Source organism: Trifolium pratense, linkage group LG3 (assembly GCF_020283565.1).
Source record: "Trifolium pratense cultivar HEN17-A07 linkage group LG3, ARS_RC_1.1, whole genome shotgun sequence".
Taxonomy (NCBI): Eukaryota; Viridiplantae; Streptophyta; class Magnoliopsida; order Fabales; family Fabaceae; genus Trifolium; species Trifolium pratense.
This window is the reverse complement of record NC_060061.1, coordinates 30754676-30771932: the sequence shown is the minus strand read 5'-3', so window position 1 is coordinate 30771932 and position 17257 is coordinate 30754676. Positions and strand designations below refer to the sequence as shown.

General features: G+C 32.3%; 2 protein-coding genes across 6 annotated transcripts; both read left to right on the top strand.

Moving 5' to 3' along the window:
* Window positions 1–4507: 4507 nt before the first annotated feature.
* LOC123916126 (protein TIFY 6B-like) lies at window positions 4508–13784 on the top strand. 5 transcript variants are annotated; one of them, XM_045967503.1, is made up of 8 exons: window positions 4686–4965; window positions 9367–9414; window positions 9837–10030; window positions 10867–11081; window positions 11389–11476; window positions 11781–12045; window positions 12290–12347; window positions 13304–13784. In XM_045967503.1, the coding sequence occupies exons 1-8, from the start codon at window positions 4878–4880 to the stop codon at window positions 13461–13463; spliced, it is 1116 nt and encodes a 371-aa protein (XP_045823459.1). In that variant the 5' UTR covers window positions 4686–4877; the 3' UTR covers window positions 13464–13784. The 5 variants fall into 5 exon arrangements, with proteins under 5 accessions (XP_045823460.1, XP_045823459.1, XP_045823458.1 ...); XM_045967502.1 differs by having other exon boundaries at window positions 4687–4965; window positions 12287–12347; XM_045967504.1 differs by lacking the exon at window positions 9367–9414 and having other exon boundaries at window positions 4508–4965; window positions 12287–12347.
* A 1358-nt stretch (window positions 13785–15142) lies between these two features.
* On the top strand, window positions 15143–17133 carry LOC123914950 (non-specific lipid transfer protein GPI-anchored 8-like). Its single transcript, XM_045966112.1, has 2 exons — window positions 15143–15512; window positions 16937–17133. The coding sequence occupies exons 1-2, from the start codon at window positions 15143–15145 to the stop codon at window positions 17077–17079; spliced, it is 513 nt and encodes a 170-aa protein (XP_045822068.1). The 3' UTR covers window positions 17080–17133.
* The last annotated feature ends 124 nt before the right edge of the window (window positions 17134–17257 follow it).

The window sequence follows — 17257 nt, the reverse complement described above, 5'->3', positions numbered from 1 at the left end:
GGTTGACAATACTGCCTAATACCCTGCTCAGTCTCACAGTCAGAATTTTAGAGATGGTTTTAAAAATAGTAGTGCAGCAGGAGATGGGTCTATACTCCTTGATAGTCTTTGCTGCAGAGTGCTTTGGAATAAGAGTTACCAGTGTGCTATTTATTGCACTATAAATCTTATCGTCATAGAAGAACTCCATTACAGCTGCTATAACATCATTTTTAATAATACTCCAAGTGGATTTAAAGAATTTGGCTCCAAAACCATCCATGCCGGGAGCTTTCAGGTCCCCGATGCTCTTTAGGGCCCTTAGAATCTCGTCCTCCATAATAGGTGCAAGAAGGAGCTCTTTCTGATCATTTGTGATTTGAGGGCCATCTCTCATAGCAACAATATCAATGCCCTCCAGATTAGTGTCCGCTTTCCCCATAAGATTTCCATAAAGACTGAGCACTTCCTGTTCAATATCTTCATGTGTAGTCACCATAGTACCATCCTCTATGTACAAGGTTCTTAGTTCACACTGTGTTTGTTTTGTCTTTATGGAGGCATGGAAATATTTGTTGTTCCCATCTCCCAGCCGAAGCCATTCAATTTTCGCTTTTTGCTGCAACATTTGCTCCTCCATATCACTCCACTTAATAACCTCCTCGGTGTACTCTTTAACTGCTATGATGTTAAGAGGGTTCATTCTGTCTTGCAGCAGTCTGCTATGAGCCTGCCTCAGGTTCTCTCGGGCCTTTTCAAGGGTGATGTTAATACTTGTGACAGGTCTGCTCAGTTTCCTTATCACGGGTTGCAGTCTAAGGAGCTTTCTCCAAAGCACAAACATGGGCCTGCCATCTAAAGGTTCATTCCAACATCTGGAAACACAATCAGTAAAGTCTGCCATAGTAGTCACACAGTTCAGAAATTTAAATTGAGATTTAGAAGTAGAAATAGCATTATCATGTCCTTTAAGACACAGCAGGGCATGATTAGAGATACCAGGATCCATGTTAGTCAGAGTGGAATCAAGATTTAATTGGAACTAGTCAACATTGCCAAGGACTCGGTCTATCCTTGAGTAGATAATCCCATCCACATGTTTATTAGACCAAGTATAGTAATCACCTAGACTATTCATTTCAGAGAGCCCAGCCTTGTCCATTAGTGAGGCCAAATCAGTGTATTCAGATTCATGCACCAGTTTACCACCAACTCTATCTGTAGATTTTAGGACATTATTGAAATCTCCCATCAAGCACCAAGGTCCATGTTGGGTATTGTGTATGCCTTCAAGCTCTTTCCATAATTTTCTTCTATGCTCCAGTTGGTTCAAAGCATAAATGGCAGTAAACCAGTTCAAAAAAGTACCATTAGTGTCGTATATACCACAATGGATCATTTGGGCAGTACTACTAATAAGTCTAACATCCACAACTCTGTCATCCCAATTCAGCCAGATTCTACCATTTTCATGGTGGAGGTAGTTATCTAAGTATTTACCTTTGAGCCGCAATTTATTTCGAATGTTCGCAGCCTTTGTACTTTTAACTCTAGTTTCAATAAGAACCACAATTTCAGGTCGAAGGCATAGGAGACGGGAGCCAACCTCTCTAGCCTTACCTGATTTATTTAGCCCCCTAGTATTCCATGCTAGAATCATTGACCAGTGTCGTGAATCACTAGAGGACCATTCAAAATCCCTAGTGGTTCAAAACCGTTGCTGCAAGTGACTGTAATGGGGGAGCTTCCTGCTTGAATTCCTTTTCCCTTCACTTTCCCGCTGCATTGTACCGTGGTCCACACATCCGCCTCGCTAGCTTCCTGCTGTTCATTTGTCACAAGTGCCTTCACTACCTGTATTGGTAGTGGCTTCGGCGCCCATTGTTTGTGCAATTTCTTAGGTGGGTCTTTCTCGCAAATGTGTCCCATCTTTTGGCATTTATCACAGAAGAGAGGCTTCCATTCATACTCCACCACTTGTTTCAGTTTGTTCCCTTCACTATCCTTAATTGTTATATCATGTGGCAGTTTTTGTGTGATATCCATCTCAACCAAAATCCTCGCATATGACACCCGGAATTTGTGAGCAGTGCATTCATCAGTAACCAGAGGGTTTCCAATAGCGCTGCCTATTTTGCTCAGGCTCTTAACCCCCCATAGATGTAGCGGAAGTTGAGGCAGTTTAATCCATATAGGTATGGTTCGGAGCATATCTCGTTTGAGGTTGAAATCAGGTTTCCAATCGCGCAGCAGCATTGGCATATTTCTAATTGTATAAGGCCCCTGCATCAGCACAGCATCTTTTTCCTTGAAGGAGTGGAATCTCAGGATGAAGTAACCTTCTTCATTATAGAACATATCAGGCAGTTTCACAAAATTCCATGTCTTAATCATAAACTGTTTGACAGCATTCATGCTTAAATCACCTCTTAGAACATACATGACGAGGGAGGATTGCCAGAATTTTACCTCAGATTCAATGTCAGCAGCTTCAATTTCTACTTCTACTTCGCCGTTCACAAACTTAGGCGCAACAAATTCCATAGCCAACCCATTGATAGGGTTTCGATTTCCACTCAAGACGTCAACCCAGAGTTTCTGTGTATCATCCTTCTGCTCATCTGACTTGTTGGCTATCGATTGCTCCTCATGGATTTGGAAACTAGGTTCATCTTCTCCAGCTTTCTCAGTCGATTTTGAGTTGATTTCGACGTGATTGGGATTCGCATCACCAGCAGTTCGCGGATTCGGAATCGCATCGCCATCACCGCGCGGTTTCGGAGATCGTTGTGTTGGACGGTCCGGTGGCGGGGGCACCGATTTACGTGGCCGCCCTCGCCCTCTTCCCATCGTTAGCTATTTTCAGTATTTCAGAATTTTATTTTGATTTTTTTTTTCAAAATAATAATAATAATGAATATACTTCTTTGATATTTAAACAAACATCATCAACAATCATCAACACATACAATGCATTTACTCACATTTTTAACACAATACTAATAATATAAGTAAAGTGTATTAAGCATGCATTTTCTCATAAAACAAACTCCGAAATTGGAATCTACGCGAAAAACTGGATAAAATAGGTTCCGGGTGCATAAACCATCAAAAGTCAAAAGTCAACGGTCAACCCAAAAGTCAACAGTCAACACAGGACTGAATGAACTACGCCGGGGGCGTGATGGCCAGCAAGAACTATTACGCCGCGCGTGAACACTACAACTCAATCAAAACATAGCAAATTTCCACTTTTAACCCACAAATCGTTTGTATAATATGTTAAGAGTTTATTAAACATGTTATGATCAATAGATTTCACTTTCATTAAGAAAAATTTCACAACCCAAAAACGAAAATGAGTGAAAGAGTTTGGGAATGGAGGAATCGACATCCTCCCCTCTTTATGACCACTCACCAATATGCAATCTAACTCTCGTACCTTAATCCAACGAAAGCTCGACGATTGCTCCTCGAATCTCTCCTCCAAGCTCTTGCCTTAGCTCCTTGCTCTCCCTTCTCTCTTCATTTCTCTATCAAGACCAAAAAGGGTCTTTCTCTCTCTACCATGGGCTATATAGCGCCCCCTCCTTAAGTCCAAGGCCCATTGGGCCTCAAGCCCAATTGCTTGGCCCAACTCGCGTTAACTAATACTATCGATAAATAATTATTCGCCACTAACGTAATTAAAAGTCATCGCAACAATTAATTAAATACTTAAATAGCGAATAATAAAAACCGGGTCGTTACAGTTGACGGTAGTAATCGTTTGGGTTTATGGTGATTCTTGTGCTTGTGGTGCTCAGCCCCGTTGATTGACCATTCCTCGATCTGGCTTTCGATTGATTATGAGTTTTGGATTCTCAACGACACTTGATTTGTCACGACGGTTGTTAGAGGGTCTCGTATTGCCTCTATTGGACCGAGTTTATCTCAATATCCGTATCATTCTTTGATTTCAGACTGTTTAGCTTGAAAAAACAATAATTGCTTGCTGCTTGCTGTAGGGAGTAGTGGGTATGTGAACCGTTTATGTGTTGACAGTCGGTTCATTCGCCTCGAATTCTTAAGCCTTCTATTTTGTCTTTTAGGATTAAATAGAAGTTGATATATTTTATTGTCCTACGAGCTTTTGTGTGAACTTACTGGGTTAGGTTTATGTCTCCATAATTTATGTATATATTTCTTTCTTTTTTATTAATAAAATGGAGATATAGGCAAAGGATGTGGCCGAAACCTGCATGCCTTATAAAAAAATAATGTAAAATTATAATTTAATGATTATGGATGTAAACAAATTTTACACTGACATTCAATTGAAAATGTGTTTTAACCTCGTAGAAAAATTCCTACCCATCATACGGGTGCACGCATATTGGTTTAAAAACGTTTATTTTTTTCAAATCTTTTTAAAAGAATGATTAGAGAATCTTGGAACTAAAAAATGGATCCTTAGCGAACCATTAAGACTAAGAATTGAAGCCTTTTGTGAGAGATATATTCTAATATTGAGAAATAGATAGAAAACATCTTTTATCTAATGAGTTACTCTCTCTGTCTCAAAATATAAGAGAAAATTGGTCAAAATATTTTAAAATATTAGTGTCACTAAAATTTATTGATATGAATTAAATCCAATATTAATTAGTTTAGTCCTATATATATTTCTCAATTTGTTCATTCAATTTATTTATTTATTTATTTATAGACTTTTGTTTTGTTGTCACCCTGTCACTACTTCTTTCTTCTACTCTCTTTTCTCTTCAATTCTCTCAATTCACCACAACCAAACACTACACTTTTCTCTGTTTGTTTTTTTTCTTCACTTGTCAAATTTTTATTCTTTCTGCAACTTGGAAGAGAAATAAATTTGTTGGTATCTGATAATTTTTTCACACATGGAGAAAGAATTCCTTGGCTTCAGTTCCAAAAACAGTCCATGGATTTCTATGAAAGAAGATGCCTCCAACAAAACAAAAGACCCAGGTATAGTATACCAATTTTCATTTATTTTAATTTAATATTTGGAATTTAAGTTTTGTTTTTTATGAAAGAAGATTTCTATTTTATTTTTATTTTAATATTTGGAATTTAAGTTTGTTTTTTTTATTTAATCATGCAAGGAGAAAATAACAATTACATTTGAGAGTTTAATTTTGGGGACTAAATTAAATTTGAGAGTTGGTGTGATTTTGTTAATATTGGGGGAATGATTTCTGTGTTTTTTTTTAATTAAGTTTTTGTTTGATTTTTTAAAGATGAAAAAACTTTACTTTAAATTTGTGATGATAAAATAAAAAAGAATAAAATTTGTGTCATTATTGGGAACTTTTTTTTTCCTATTATTATTTTTTCCTTTAATGGATAAGATCAAGTTCAAGATTTTTAAGGTTTTCTAGGGTGAACTTGGCTAAGGTTATCTAGTCTAGTATAAAAAGACATTTTAGCTGCAATTTGCAGCTAACTTTCCATCTACATAATTGCATAATAAGGTAAAGCATCTATCATACAGCTGAGCTACTTATGTTATGCAAGGAAAATCTTATATTAGCACACTATGGATAGGACCATATGGTATTAATGGTTCAAAGTTGATTTTTGATATGTGGTGGGCTATAGCAATTTGTCAGTGTATTGTAAGAGGGTTTCTGTGAAATTACCAAAATATCCTATTTATTAGTTAGAAAGTGGACACTCCCAAAAAAATACTTTACCTTTATAACATCCGCTATTTATGTAGGTAGCGGATGACATTTACAATTTTTTTTTATAATGTTCGCTACTTAAGTAGTATGAGAATAAAATAAAAAAGATATGTAATGTGCAAGAAACTGGTAAAATGACAAAAGAAAATCTCCGAGAGAAAAGCCATAGGCCCGCACAGTGATTATAGTCCATGTGGATTTTAGTTTGAATTTCATTGCCATTCATTATTATATGAAAAGAAAAACACAGTGTTTGTGATATAGGGTGAAAAAAAATGTATGTCACCGGATATTTTTATGCAAATAAATTTTTTTTTGATAATTAATTTATATTTTTTATAAAGTTTTATTTATTTAATATTAATCACAAAAATTATTGTGAATATAAATTTAACCTCATGTAAAATCAAGCCTAATGATTCAACAAAAAAATTTAGAATATGATTTTTTTAAAGATAAGAATGTAGTATCGACACTTTAAATTTAAGATGTAAAGTATATAATTACATTTAATTATTTTTATTATTTTTAATTAATATTGATTTATTTGTCTTAGTTTCTGAGTGTGCATGAGACACCTTTTTTATGAAAATTTTTTAAGGTGAAAGAATGATGCTCCAATTTAAAATGGAAAATATTTAGTGCGACACTTTTTTATTTATACTAAGGGCTCGTTTGACTTAATTTTTTTTAGGTGTAGAAGCTCTTTTAATCATAAAGCTAGAAAAAATAGTTTTTTAACTAAAGTTAAAATTGTTTGATAAATCTTAATTGTTTTTATAATTTTTTTTTTGAAAGTTGTTTTTTTTTATTATAATAGGGTTAAAAAATATATTTGATAATATATTATAATTTTTCCTAAAATATAGAAATTGTTTTTTTTACCATACTTTTAGAAATTGTTGTTTGACCTAACTTCTTACTTTTAAGTAAAAAGAAGAGGAAAAAAGTTAGGCCAAACGGACCCTAAATAATACAATAAAGAATGTTGGGATGTGAGGATAAAGTCTCACTTAGTAGAATTAACGTATTAAATTAAGAGCAACCATCAAAAACTTTAAAATTTTAAGATTTTGAGTCCTTTAATTTTTTTTTTATAAATACTATGAGACTTATATATTTCTTAGCAAATAATTATAAATAGTAAAAAGATTATGGCTCTATTTGATAAAGTCATATTTTGAGCTTATAAGTTTATATGAACAAAAAAGACCTATTTGTTAAACTTTTTTAAAAAGAGCTTATAATTTATTTTACTGGTTTATAGCTTATTTTTTAAATGTTATTTCAAGTAGTTTATAAGCTTATAGCTTATCATTTTTTCTTCCAATTTTACTTCTGTCATATTTCTTTAAAAAAATATAAAATATTAAATAAACATATATTTTTTATGTCATTTCATACTTACAAGTTAATTCAACCACACTAATTTTATCAAACATTATAAATTCAATCGACTAATTTTATTCACTCTAAATTAAAAACTAGCTTATAATTTATAAACAATTCATTATAATTTTATCAACCATTCACTATTTTTTAGCAATCAAATTCTATATTGTTTTGTTGGATGGTTAGTTACGTAACTTATGTTAGAAAACGTGCTCTTGGTTGTTGTTGGTGCTCTTTATTCTACTATATTTTATTGCAAAATGTGGTCCAACATTTTCTCGATTTTGATGCAGTAATAGAATATTAGTATGAATATTTAAATAGTAGTATTTTTTTAATATAAACTAGTAACAAATCACTATATTTAATTAACATTATTTATCTTGGATCCTGATGTGTGAATGATAGTATGAAAGAGAAAGTCTTGTATAGGCACGGATACAACACCTAAATTTTAGGCACACCCAATAAAATTGTGACAACTCATAACAACCAAAGTTCTAATTTTTTTTCATTTTCTAATAAAATATAAATCTTTAATTTTGGGATTTGAGAACCCGACCATTTCTCTGTTATCATCTTTCATCCATTTCTTCATCCATGGTTTAACTTCATCATCAATGATTCTCATTTTTTCGAATTTCTTCTTATAATTATACTTTCCAGTTTCCACCCTAAGCTCCAACAACCTATTTCACCAATCTCCCTTGCATATAAACTGGGTCCTCTTTCTTTAATTTTACTGTTCATGAAAATAACAAAAAAATTTAAAAACAACTACAAAAATTTTCAATCTTTCAATTCCTAACAATGACAACGGGGGTCGGCATCCAACATTTGAGAAGGATTTTTTATGGAAGTTTCCAATAAGCATAATACCCAAATCCACCATGCCTCTTCTCACAGCGAGTGATTTCTTGATTTTCTATGCTCATATTCTTCCACCAATCAAAAATCAAACATAATTAGGATGAAAAGGGTCTCTTGCAAAGCCCAAAAGAACTCCTAAGATCCAATTTAATTCTCAACTAATTGAAAACAATTGAACACTAAAAGGCTAAAACCCAAATCACCATCCCAACCCCCCCCCCCCCCCCCCCCCCCCCCCCCCAAAATACATGGTTATAATCTTGAGTTTGCTAATCTCATCTTAGGTAGAGGCCGGATCTCGGAGACAGAGTCGCAACGTAGAGGAAAATTTTGAGAAGAAATGTCAGTGTAAAAGAACTTGGAAGAGAGAAGATGATAAACAGTGTTTCTTCTTTTAAAAATAAAAATAAAAATAAAAATAAAAATGTCAATGTAAAAAAGTTTGTACTCCTCTGTTACTTCTATGAGCTGTCATTATTTTATTGGTTGTGCCCAAAACTGAAGTGGTGTATATGTGCCTATTGAAGACTTTCTCAGTATGAAAAGCATAAAAAATATGCACACTTATAAATGTATATAAACAAATCACTATATTTAATTAACATTATTTATCAAAAGTTTAACATGGGCATTGCTGATGCCTGCATGTCCTTGTTGAGATATAAATAACTATTTTTTTATTGTAATGACAAGCTGGTTGCAAAGAGGTGCATATAAAATATAATTATACACAAGGAAACATTTTAATAAAAACAAAGTCATAGCATATAAAGATATTGCAGCAGGCTAATTGAATTGTACCATTTAGTACATTATATAATAAAGTATATGTTGATGGACTATGATTAAATAATATAATACTATGCTTCGTAAGGAATTTCAAGACAAAATTTAAAGGTTGCTGAGCTGGATGTTGGTGGAGGGGTGGGTGGGGTAGCTCAGTTGGCACTTGCTGACTGAGCGGGTGTAGGCTGATGGTCAGGGGTTCGATCCTTGACAGTAGCAAATGTAGTATTTTCTTTGTAAACAAGTTGGTGGTACTTATAAACCATCAACTTTTAAAAAAAAAAAAAAAAAAACAATATTATTTTTTCTTGTTACTAAATTTAAATTTTTCAACCAATCGTTAGTTGGTTCAGTGGTGATTGGTGCTGAACTTGGTAGGGAGGACCGCGGTTCGATCCCCCACAATTGCGATCGGGAGGGGGCTGGAACCACTTGATGCCAGAACTGACCCCCGAACCAGATTCAACTGGTGGTGAAAAGCCGAAAAAAAAAAAATTTTAAATTTTTCAGCCGTGCCTGGCTAAGATACTACCTAGTAATTGACAATAATAAATAGACTAATAACAAAATAACAAAGTCACATGTGATATAATTATATACTAATATGTGACTCCTTTTTCTTTATAAACTCTAGCTTCTTGTGATGAAAGTTTTTCCAGAGCATCTTCTAAATTGTTTTATGGTAAGATTAATATTTTTATTATTTCATTGCTGTAGCTAATTTGTTTTCTATTTATTTATTTTGGTGGGGTAGATTAAATATAGGTTGTGTGACATATATCCATGTGCCTATATCTATTGGTGGTGGTTTTCTTATCATTCTAATTCATTTTGAGCTCCTAGAAAGTTTGATGAAATTTTTTTCTTAGTAGTTTAGATCATTTTCAATACCATCATCATTGTGCTTTTTCTTAGTTTGGAAAAGGAATAAATCAATCTATTGTACGATATCTTCACCGTTGCAGAAAAGACTTTTTAAATCGGTTAAAAGGTTTTTTTTTTTTTAAATCGATTCTAAAATCATTATGTCAAAGTTTTTCGTTTCTTTTCTTTTAAATTTTTAATTTGGTGTTAACACAATTTTGGTTGTTAAATTTGATGCAGTGAAGAGTTTAGGAATGCAGTGGTCATTCTCAAATAAGGGTTCAAACCTTCCTCAATTCTTGTCTTTCAAGAACACTCATGAAGATAGGTCAAGAAACACTGTTATGGATCCAGTAACTTCTTCTGGATATATGACTATTTCAAATAAAGATGCTTTTGAGTCTAATCACAAATCATTCTTGGGTGTGACACAGGTTTGTTTATTCTTTAATTTTAGAAATTTTTCTTTTATTTTAGAAATTTTTCTTTTATTTTAGAGATTCTTTAGTTTACAATGGTCAAACATGGTTTGTCAAGATTTTTATGATGTTTAGATGCATATGTTTAGATTTACAGTTACTTTGACAAAATCACAGTAAGCCATTGTCATTTCAACAAATTTATTATGATACTAAACATGAACTAATTTTTATAATGAGAAATAATTTTGTTACCTTTATATTTAGGATGTGTTTAGGAACATAAATAAACTAGCTTATCGTTTATTTACTATAGTAATTTATAAGCTTGTTTTTATAAAATTAGAGGTACTATTTGATAATAAGTTTTTTTTACTAACTTTTTACCTTTTATTTTAATTTTAACCTTATTATTTTAATAAAAAAACTAACCACTCACAAAAATAACTACCACTCAAATAAAATAGTCATATATTTTTATGTCATTTTATGATTACAAAAGCTAAATTTACCAAATACTTTAATTTCATTCTACTAGTTTTTCAGCTATAAGCTAAAAGTTAGCTTTTCAGCTATCAGCTAGCTTATAGTTTAATTTTACCAAACAGAGCCTTACAGGTTTTCGCACTCATGCAATCAAGACATTGGCGACCATATGATCAAAATTCAGATAGATCAGATTTTAGTTTAGTATTTTGAATTATAAAATAAAAATAAAAATCAGCTTTCTTTAGACGGTCCAATCTTGATCAAACGGCCACCGATATCCCAACTGCATGAATCCGAATTCCATATTTATGCATTTTTAAATTTTTTCTACAACTAATTTTTATTCTTTGATAATTTTGAAGGAAAATTTGTCCATGGGAAAGCAAGTAGGAAACAAGCATGGAATGACAGTTTATCCTTTGCAATCTTCTGATGCACAATTTTCAGTTTCAAACCAATCTAATAATCAAATGGTTAATTCAGTTACAAGATCACAATCTTTTGGTTCTAAATCCTCTGCCACACCTGTATCTGTTCTTCCATCAATAGGTTCCATAGTTGGTTCTACTGACTTGAGGTATCATAAATTTCAACATTTGAAAATTTTTAAATTTTTTATTTCATTGAAAATGTTTTCGGAGCAATTTTTCCACCCACATTTCTAAAAAAAACAATAAAAGTTATTCGAAAGTGTACTTTTGAACAATATATTTTATTTAAAAGTGTACTATTGGATGAAAGAATTTTTATTTTTTTTAGATGGGTACATCCGACTTGAAGTGATATTTGGGGGTGTGGAAAGTTACTTCTAATATTTTTATGATATGATATTGTGGAGTAATTTATAATAGAACATTAAGAAAATTTTGTTATTCTTTTTATAGGAATAGGAATTGTTCCAAATCCAATGGTACTATGACAATTTTTTATGGTGGTTCGGTATGTGTATATGATTACATATCTCCCGAGAAGGTAAATTAGTTTACCCTAAACTTATCTTATTTGTGTTCAAGTTTCAAATTAGTCCCCTCAATGTTGTCAAATTGCATAGTAGAATTTGAACAGATCGCTATTATTCTGTGATACATTATTTAGCACTACAAAGTATTGTAAAATGAAAGCTAATAGCGGCACTATAACATTGTAGCATAGAAGAATTTGAACAAACCACTTTTTTCTGCGATCTACAATTGACAACATTGAGTCCGATTTGTTTATATATATATATGTTATGGCCTTATATTAAATATTTATGATTTTCATTTTTCATGACTAGGCTAAGGCTATCATGTTACTAGCTGGAAATGGCACTAAAATGCAACCAGAAATCTCTATTCCTTCCAAAAAAGATGGTTTCAATATAAGCCAATCATACCCCTCACCATTGCCAAGTCCTCTTCCAATGACCTCTCATGTAAGTAGCAACAATGAAGTCACAATAATAAGATCTTTAGGACCTTCAAATGCCCCTACCAACACCTTGGAATCTCCTATTGTTGCTACTTCTGTAGGATCTACACCTACAAAAGTGATTCAACAAGGTATATTATGCTTACTTGCTCTATATATCGAAAAATGCTAGTGACACATTCTTTAACACTTTAGTTTCAATATTCTTTATATTAATGGTGAAATCACATGCCAGTCGACAAATTGAAAGGCCGGAACTTGCAATAATTAACTCGATAATTAAATGTTGAAAAAAGTGTCAACATTGCTAGTATTTTCTTCTAGTTTATGTAAGGCACAATAATAATTAGCGAAGTTTTGTTGTGTTTCTAGTAGGCTTGCCTCAGGCACGAAAAGCATCGCTGACTCGGTTTTTGGAGAAGCGAAAGGAAAGGTAATGTTCTAATGAGTTTTCTTTAATATTGTTGAGTCTACGATCATATAGAAAATTTATAAACTTCTTTCATTCATTGAATGTATATTAATTTTTAGCGAATCACCAATTGAGTCTATGAAATTATAGAGATCATGCGATCCAATTTCTAAAATTAACAAAATTCTAAAAAAAAAACCCAGAAATTGAAGATTCTTAATCACATTATTCACTCTAGCATAATTAGAAAACTAAGTGTATGTTTGGAAATCTTGTTTTTGTTTTCTACTTTACTAACGTGCGGTCAACACGAATTTTCCATATGAGACTTCACCCGGGCGTGTGGTGGAGACTCTTCACAGAAACATAGCATAAATTGGCCAATCCAAAAGAACTTATGTAATTTTTTAGTTTTCAATTTCTTGGATATTTTTTATTTGAGGTATCATAATTAGATGGTTCCTCTGGTGAGATAGAGTGTAATTTGATGGTGGTTGTGAGCTTCTAGTATAGCGAGGAAGGGTACCAACAAAAATATTAGCACTTCAACGCTCAAGTTAATAACAACTCAAGATGAGTGTGTATGAATTGGATAAAATGTATGTACCTTAAGAGTGAGTGTATATGCGTATTTGTTGGAGGTGGATATGCATGAGGATTATCATAGCAACCTTGTAGAAAACTAAGTGTGAGTGGAATTGAGGAATATAACATTCTATGCAAATGTCATTTATATGTTGTGCCGAGTTTAGCATAGAGTACGGTGTACCTTGAGTAGATCGTGGGTGAGCTATCATAGACCGACCTTAGGACATGTTGAGCTTGTTTATAGCTTTGGGCTTTAGTTCAGCCCGAAACAATTTTATAATTTAATTAAACTTAGTAACCAAATTGGTTAACATTATATTTATTTGTAATTCTATTATCTCATGTGATGTAATTTTCTAATGTTAGTGCATTTTTTTGTACATACTCAGGGCAATGAGCACATCACCATATTATATGAGCAAGAAATCACCTGAATGCAGTACTCCTGGATCAGACAGTGCTAGTTTCTCCATTGACTTCTCTAGTTCAAGTCCTATACCAGCCACAAACATGCCCTTAAGAAGAACATGTATGGAAGGAATTAGATGATATAATATATATACTTTTTTAGTTGTAAGATCAATTATTTAATTTGATCATTGGCAGAGAATTTTCGTAGCCATTTTGGTCCCTCTCAATTACTATGTCTTTTGTTTCCTAAGCTTTTTATAATTATCACTTCTTCTTTTTTTTTGTAGTATTTTACTTCATTGTGAAGATCTACCATGTTGTCATATTTTTGTTTCAATCATGTTGTATAATTTCACTTTATAGATACGACATTGAATAATATTTAGATTCATTATGGTTCTTTTATTGAGGATTGTAGGGATCTTTCAGCTATTAACAATAATTTTCAAGTTGTTTTTACTTTGCATTTTTATTATAGTCCTTTTAATTTTTTTTAAGCCCTGTAAAATATGTTTATGTTCAAAATAGTCTTTATAATATTTATTTTAATTCTTAGTTTGAGGGACTAAAATCATTGCAGGTGACGACGTTGTCGAATCGGGAGAAAGACTCGGCATTCAGGCGAGCCGCCCGGTGATGTAGTACGTTGTGGGTTTAGTACGCCGGCGGAACTTCGCGCATTGCGCGAAGAATATCCACACAAAAAATAGCAGATATCTGAATAGTAGTATTGAATAAAAGTAGCAATTGAAATAGCATATTAATGACATGACATATAGAGATAAAATTAGGATAAAAAATAATAAGTTATAAGCTAATTGAATTAACTTATCAAAATAAATTATAAGCTAATGAAAAAATGTTACTAAATAGGTTTTTTATTTTAATATGAGCTTATAAGATATGAATCATACGTTTAAAGTTTGGTATAGCTTTTTACGACAAATATTTTTATATGCAATGTCATTTTCGTATTTTCTGTCATAATAATAATAATAATAATAATTTTTGTATTTAATTTCAATATTATAATTTTTTAGTGGCCCACCCAATTTATTTTTTTTAGTTCCGCATGAAAAATATTGGGCATCATCGTATTATAATTATTTTTTTAATATAATAGTTGTCGGTCGTCTTTGGTACTACGTTTGATTTTCCGTGTTGTTGCGGTGTTCGTTTAGTTCATATTGAAATACCGACTTCAATCAATTGCAGATTTAATCAATGATTTGGGCATCATCGTTGCAGATCCAGAAACATGGACATTTTTTGCAATTGTCGTTCTATGCTATTAACTTGAATGTTGTGAGATTGTTCGTAGATTCATCCTTTTTGTTTTTAGCGATGTTGAATTTGTACTTACATCTGATGTCCTCTATCAATTATAGAAATGAATGAATATCGTTATTTTTGAGTTTTTTTTTTTTTTACACACACAGATATATATATATATATATATATATATATATATATATATATATGGATTTTGTAAATTCCAGCATTGTAGATAAATTAAGTGTGAAATGATCATGGAGCAAAAAAGAATAAAGGAAAAAAACAGGTGTAATGGCAAAAAAAAACAGCCTAACATACCACAATATATTTATATTTATGATCATAGATGGCTGGCTCAATTTCATCTAAAAATAACTACCTTTTAAAAATAGAACTTCCCTCTATTTTATATAACAAACTTTCCACCATAATATCCCACTAGGGGAATAGAGGAAGAACAAAAAAAAAAAAAAAAAATAATCTTCTTTTGTTTTCTCTTAAATTTTTCAATAATTTTTATATCTTCCTCTTTGTTAAAAATCATGGCAGCTTCTAAGGCTTACCTCTCATTCCTCCTCATAAATTTATCTTCATTTTTTCATCTTTGTTTATGCGACGGCGGTGGCAGTTTGGAAGATCTTCTTCCTAGCCTTGCACAATCTGCAGGTTTGTTAGATCCACAATGCATGCAAAAATTGCTTCCTTGTCAACCATATTTGAAGGCTCCAAACAATCCTCCTCCAGCATGTTGTAACCCTTTAAGTGAGTTAGCAGCCAATTCATCTGATTGTATTTGCAATCTCATTAACAATCCTAAGCTTTTAGCCTTTGAGGCTTCTAAGGAGGAAATCTTGAAGCTTCCAACTGCTTGTGGTGTTGATGTTGATGCCTCTAAGTGCAATGCCAATGCAGGTAATTAATTTCTGTTGATTTTTTATCAATTGGTTTAATTATCTTGAGTGGAAAAATTCAATTCATTTCAATGGCAATAATAGCCTTAGGAATGTAAGAAGGAACATAATCCACATAATGGTAAGTAGAAAAAAATATGTCTGACATTGTTAACAATGAACAACCATATTGGTTTATCTAAAACTAACCAAAAAAAAATATTGGTTTATCTGAACCTGATTTTTATTAGTTATTTCTTCCCCCACTAATGATTTTTTTCTTTCAAAAAATCAATGATAGAGATTTTAATGAAAATATCTCGTGAGGTTAGCTCAGATGGTAGGACATTGCATTATATATGCAGGGGGTCGGGGTTCGAACCCCGATCATCCCATTTATCCACCTTAAGGGTGGAATTTCGAAAATAGCTTAATATAAATGTGCTCTTAAAGGAAACAACATGCACCCCTCCAATAAGGGAACACCCTAAAACTCCTCTAGTAACTAAATATAATTATAATCTTGTAGAATCTAAAAATTGGTAGCCCTAGCCTATTGCGGTCTGCTTTGCGTTTGTGGTTGTTCGTGGAATTTACCTCCGAATTTTATTAAGAGTGATTCCATTCGCAGTAGACTAGGCATGTCGATATTTAGATTCTTTTGATTGTTGTTTTTTCTTCATTGATTCTTGTATTATGGAATGTTTGTAATGAGTTTAAATTTAAGTCATTAGGTTTGATCTAGTGGTGAGAGATTTGAGAGTATGCATGAGGTTCTGGGTTCGATCCTCTGCTCCATTGTAAAAAAAAAAAGAAAAAAAAAAGAGGGCTTAAATCCTATATTTGTCCTTAAGTTTCATTTGCATTGTTTGGATGGTATAGTTCTAACTTTCAACTTATTTTGCTTCTTTCATTGCAAAAGGAACCTCACCAACATCAGAAGGAAACACACCATCATCAGAAGGTAAATCATCAGTCATACATACTTATGTCCATAAATGTGAAAACTTTTGAACATATTAGACATTGAAAAGTTAGAATTTTATTCAACAAGGCTTTGTCTAACATGCATAAGTCATTCAAGTTGTGCATGGTGTACAAATAGTGATTTATATTATAACAAATACGAATTTTACAAAACTCACCGTTTGATTGAAAGTTTATATCGTATAGATCATCTATAAAAATTTTGAAATTTTTTAAAAATTATTTGATATGTTATTGACACCCATCAAAATTAACGGTATTCAATAAAAACCCATAAACCGTTAATTTTATTCAAGGAAAACATGTTTTTTTAAGAGATCTCAATGATTAGATGAAGATCAGATGACTCATATTCTGATTTTCCTAAGAGTTTATATTATAAGCACTTGATTGAGTTGTTTATCTAAATAGAATCTGACTTCGACGTATAATAACTAATATTATATTTACTGCTTCCAGTTGAGGATGAAACAGCTGCAGAAGACGCTGCTGCTGAAGATTCAGCTAGCTCGACAAAAATTATTCCTCCATATGGAATCACTTATTTTGGTGTACCTGGTTTTGTTGCATTGTTGACTGCTCTTGTAGTTTCTGCATACTAGAAAAGAATCATGTTTTATGTATGAGCTTGTTCACTGCTGAAATTTCTCTTTTCAGGCTTGGTTATGTGAATTTTTAATATCATGACTAAAAAAGGAGTTAAGAACAATGTACCAAAACAAAAAAAGAGTTAAGAACATGAATTTAGAACTATCAATAGTGTGCAATGCATTTTGAATT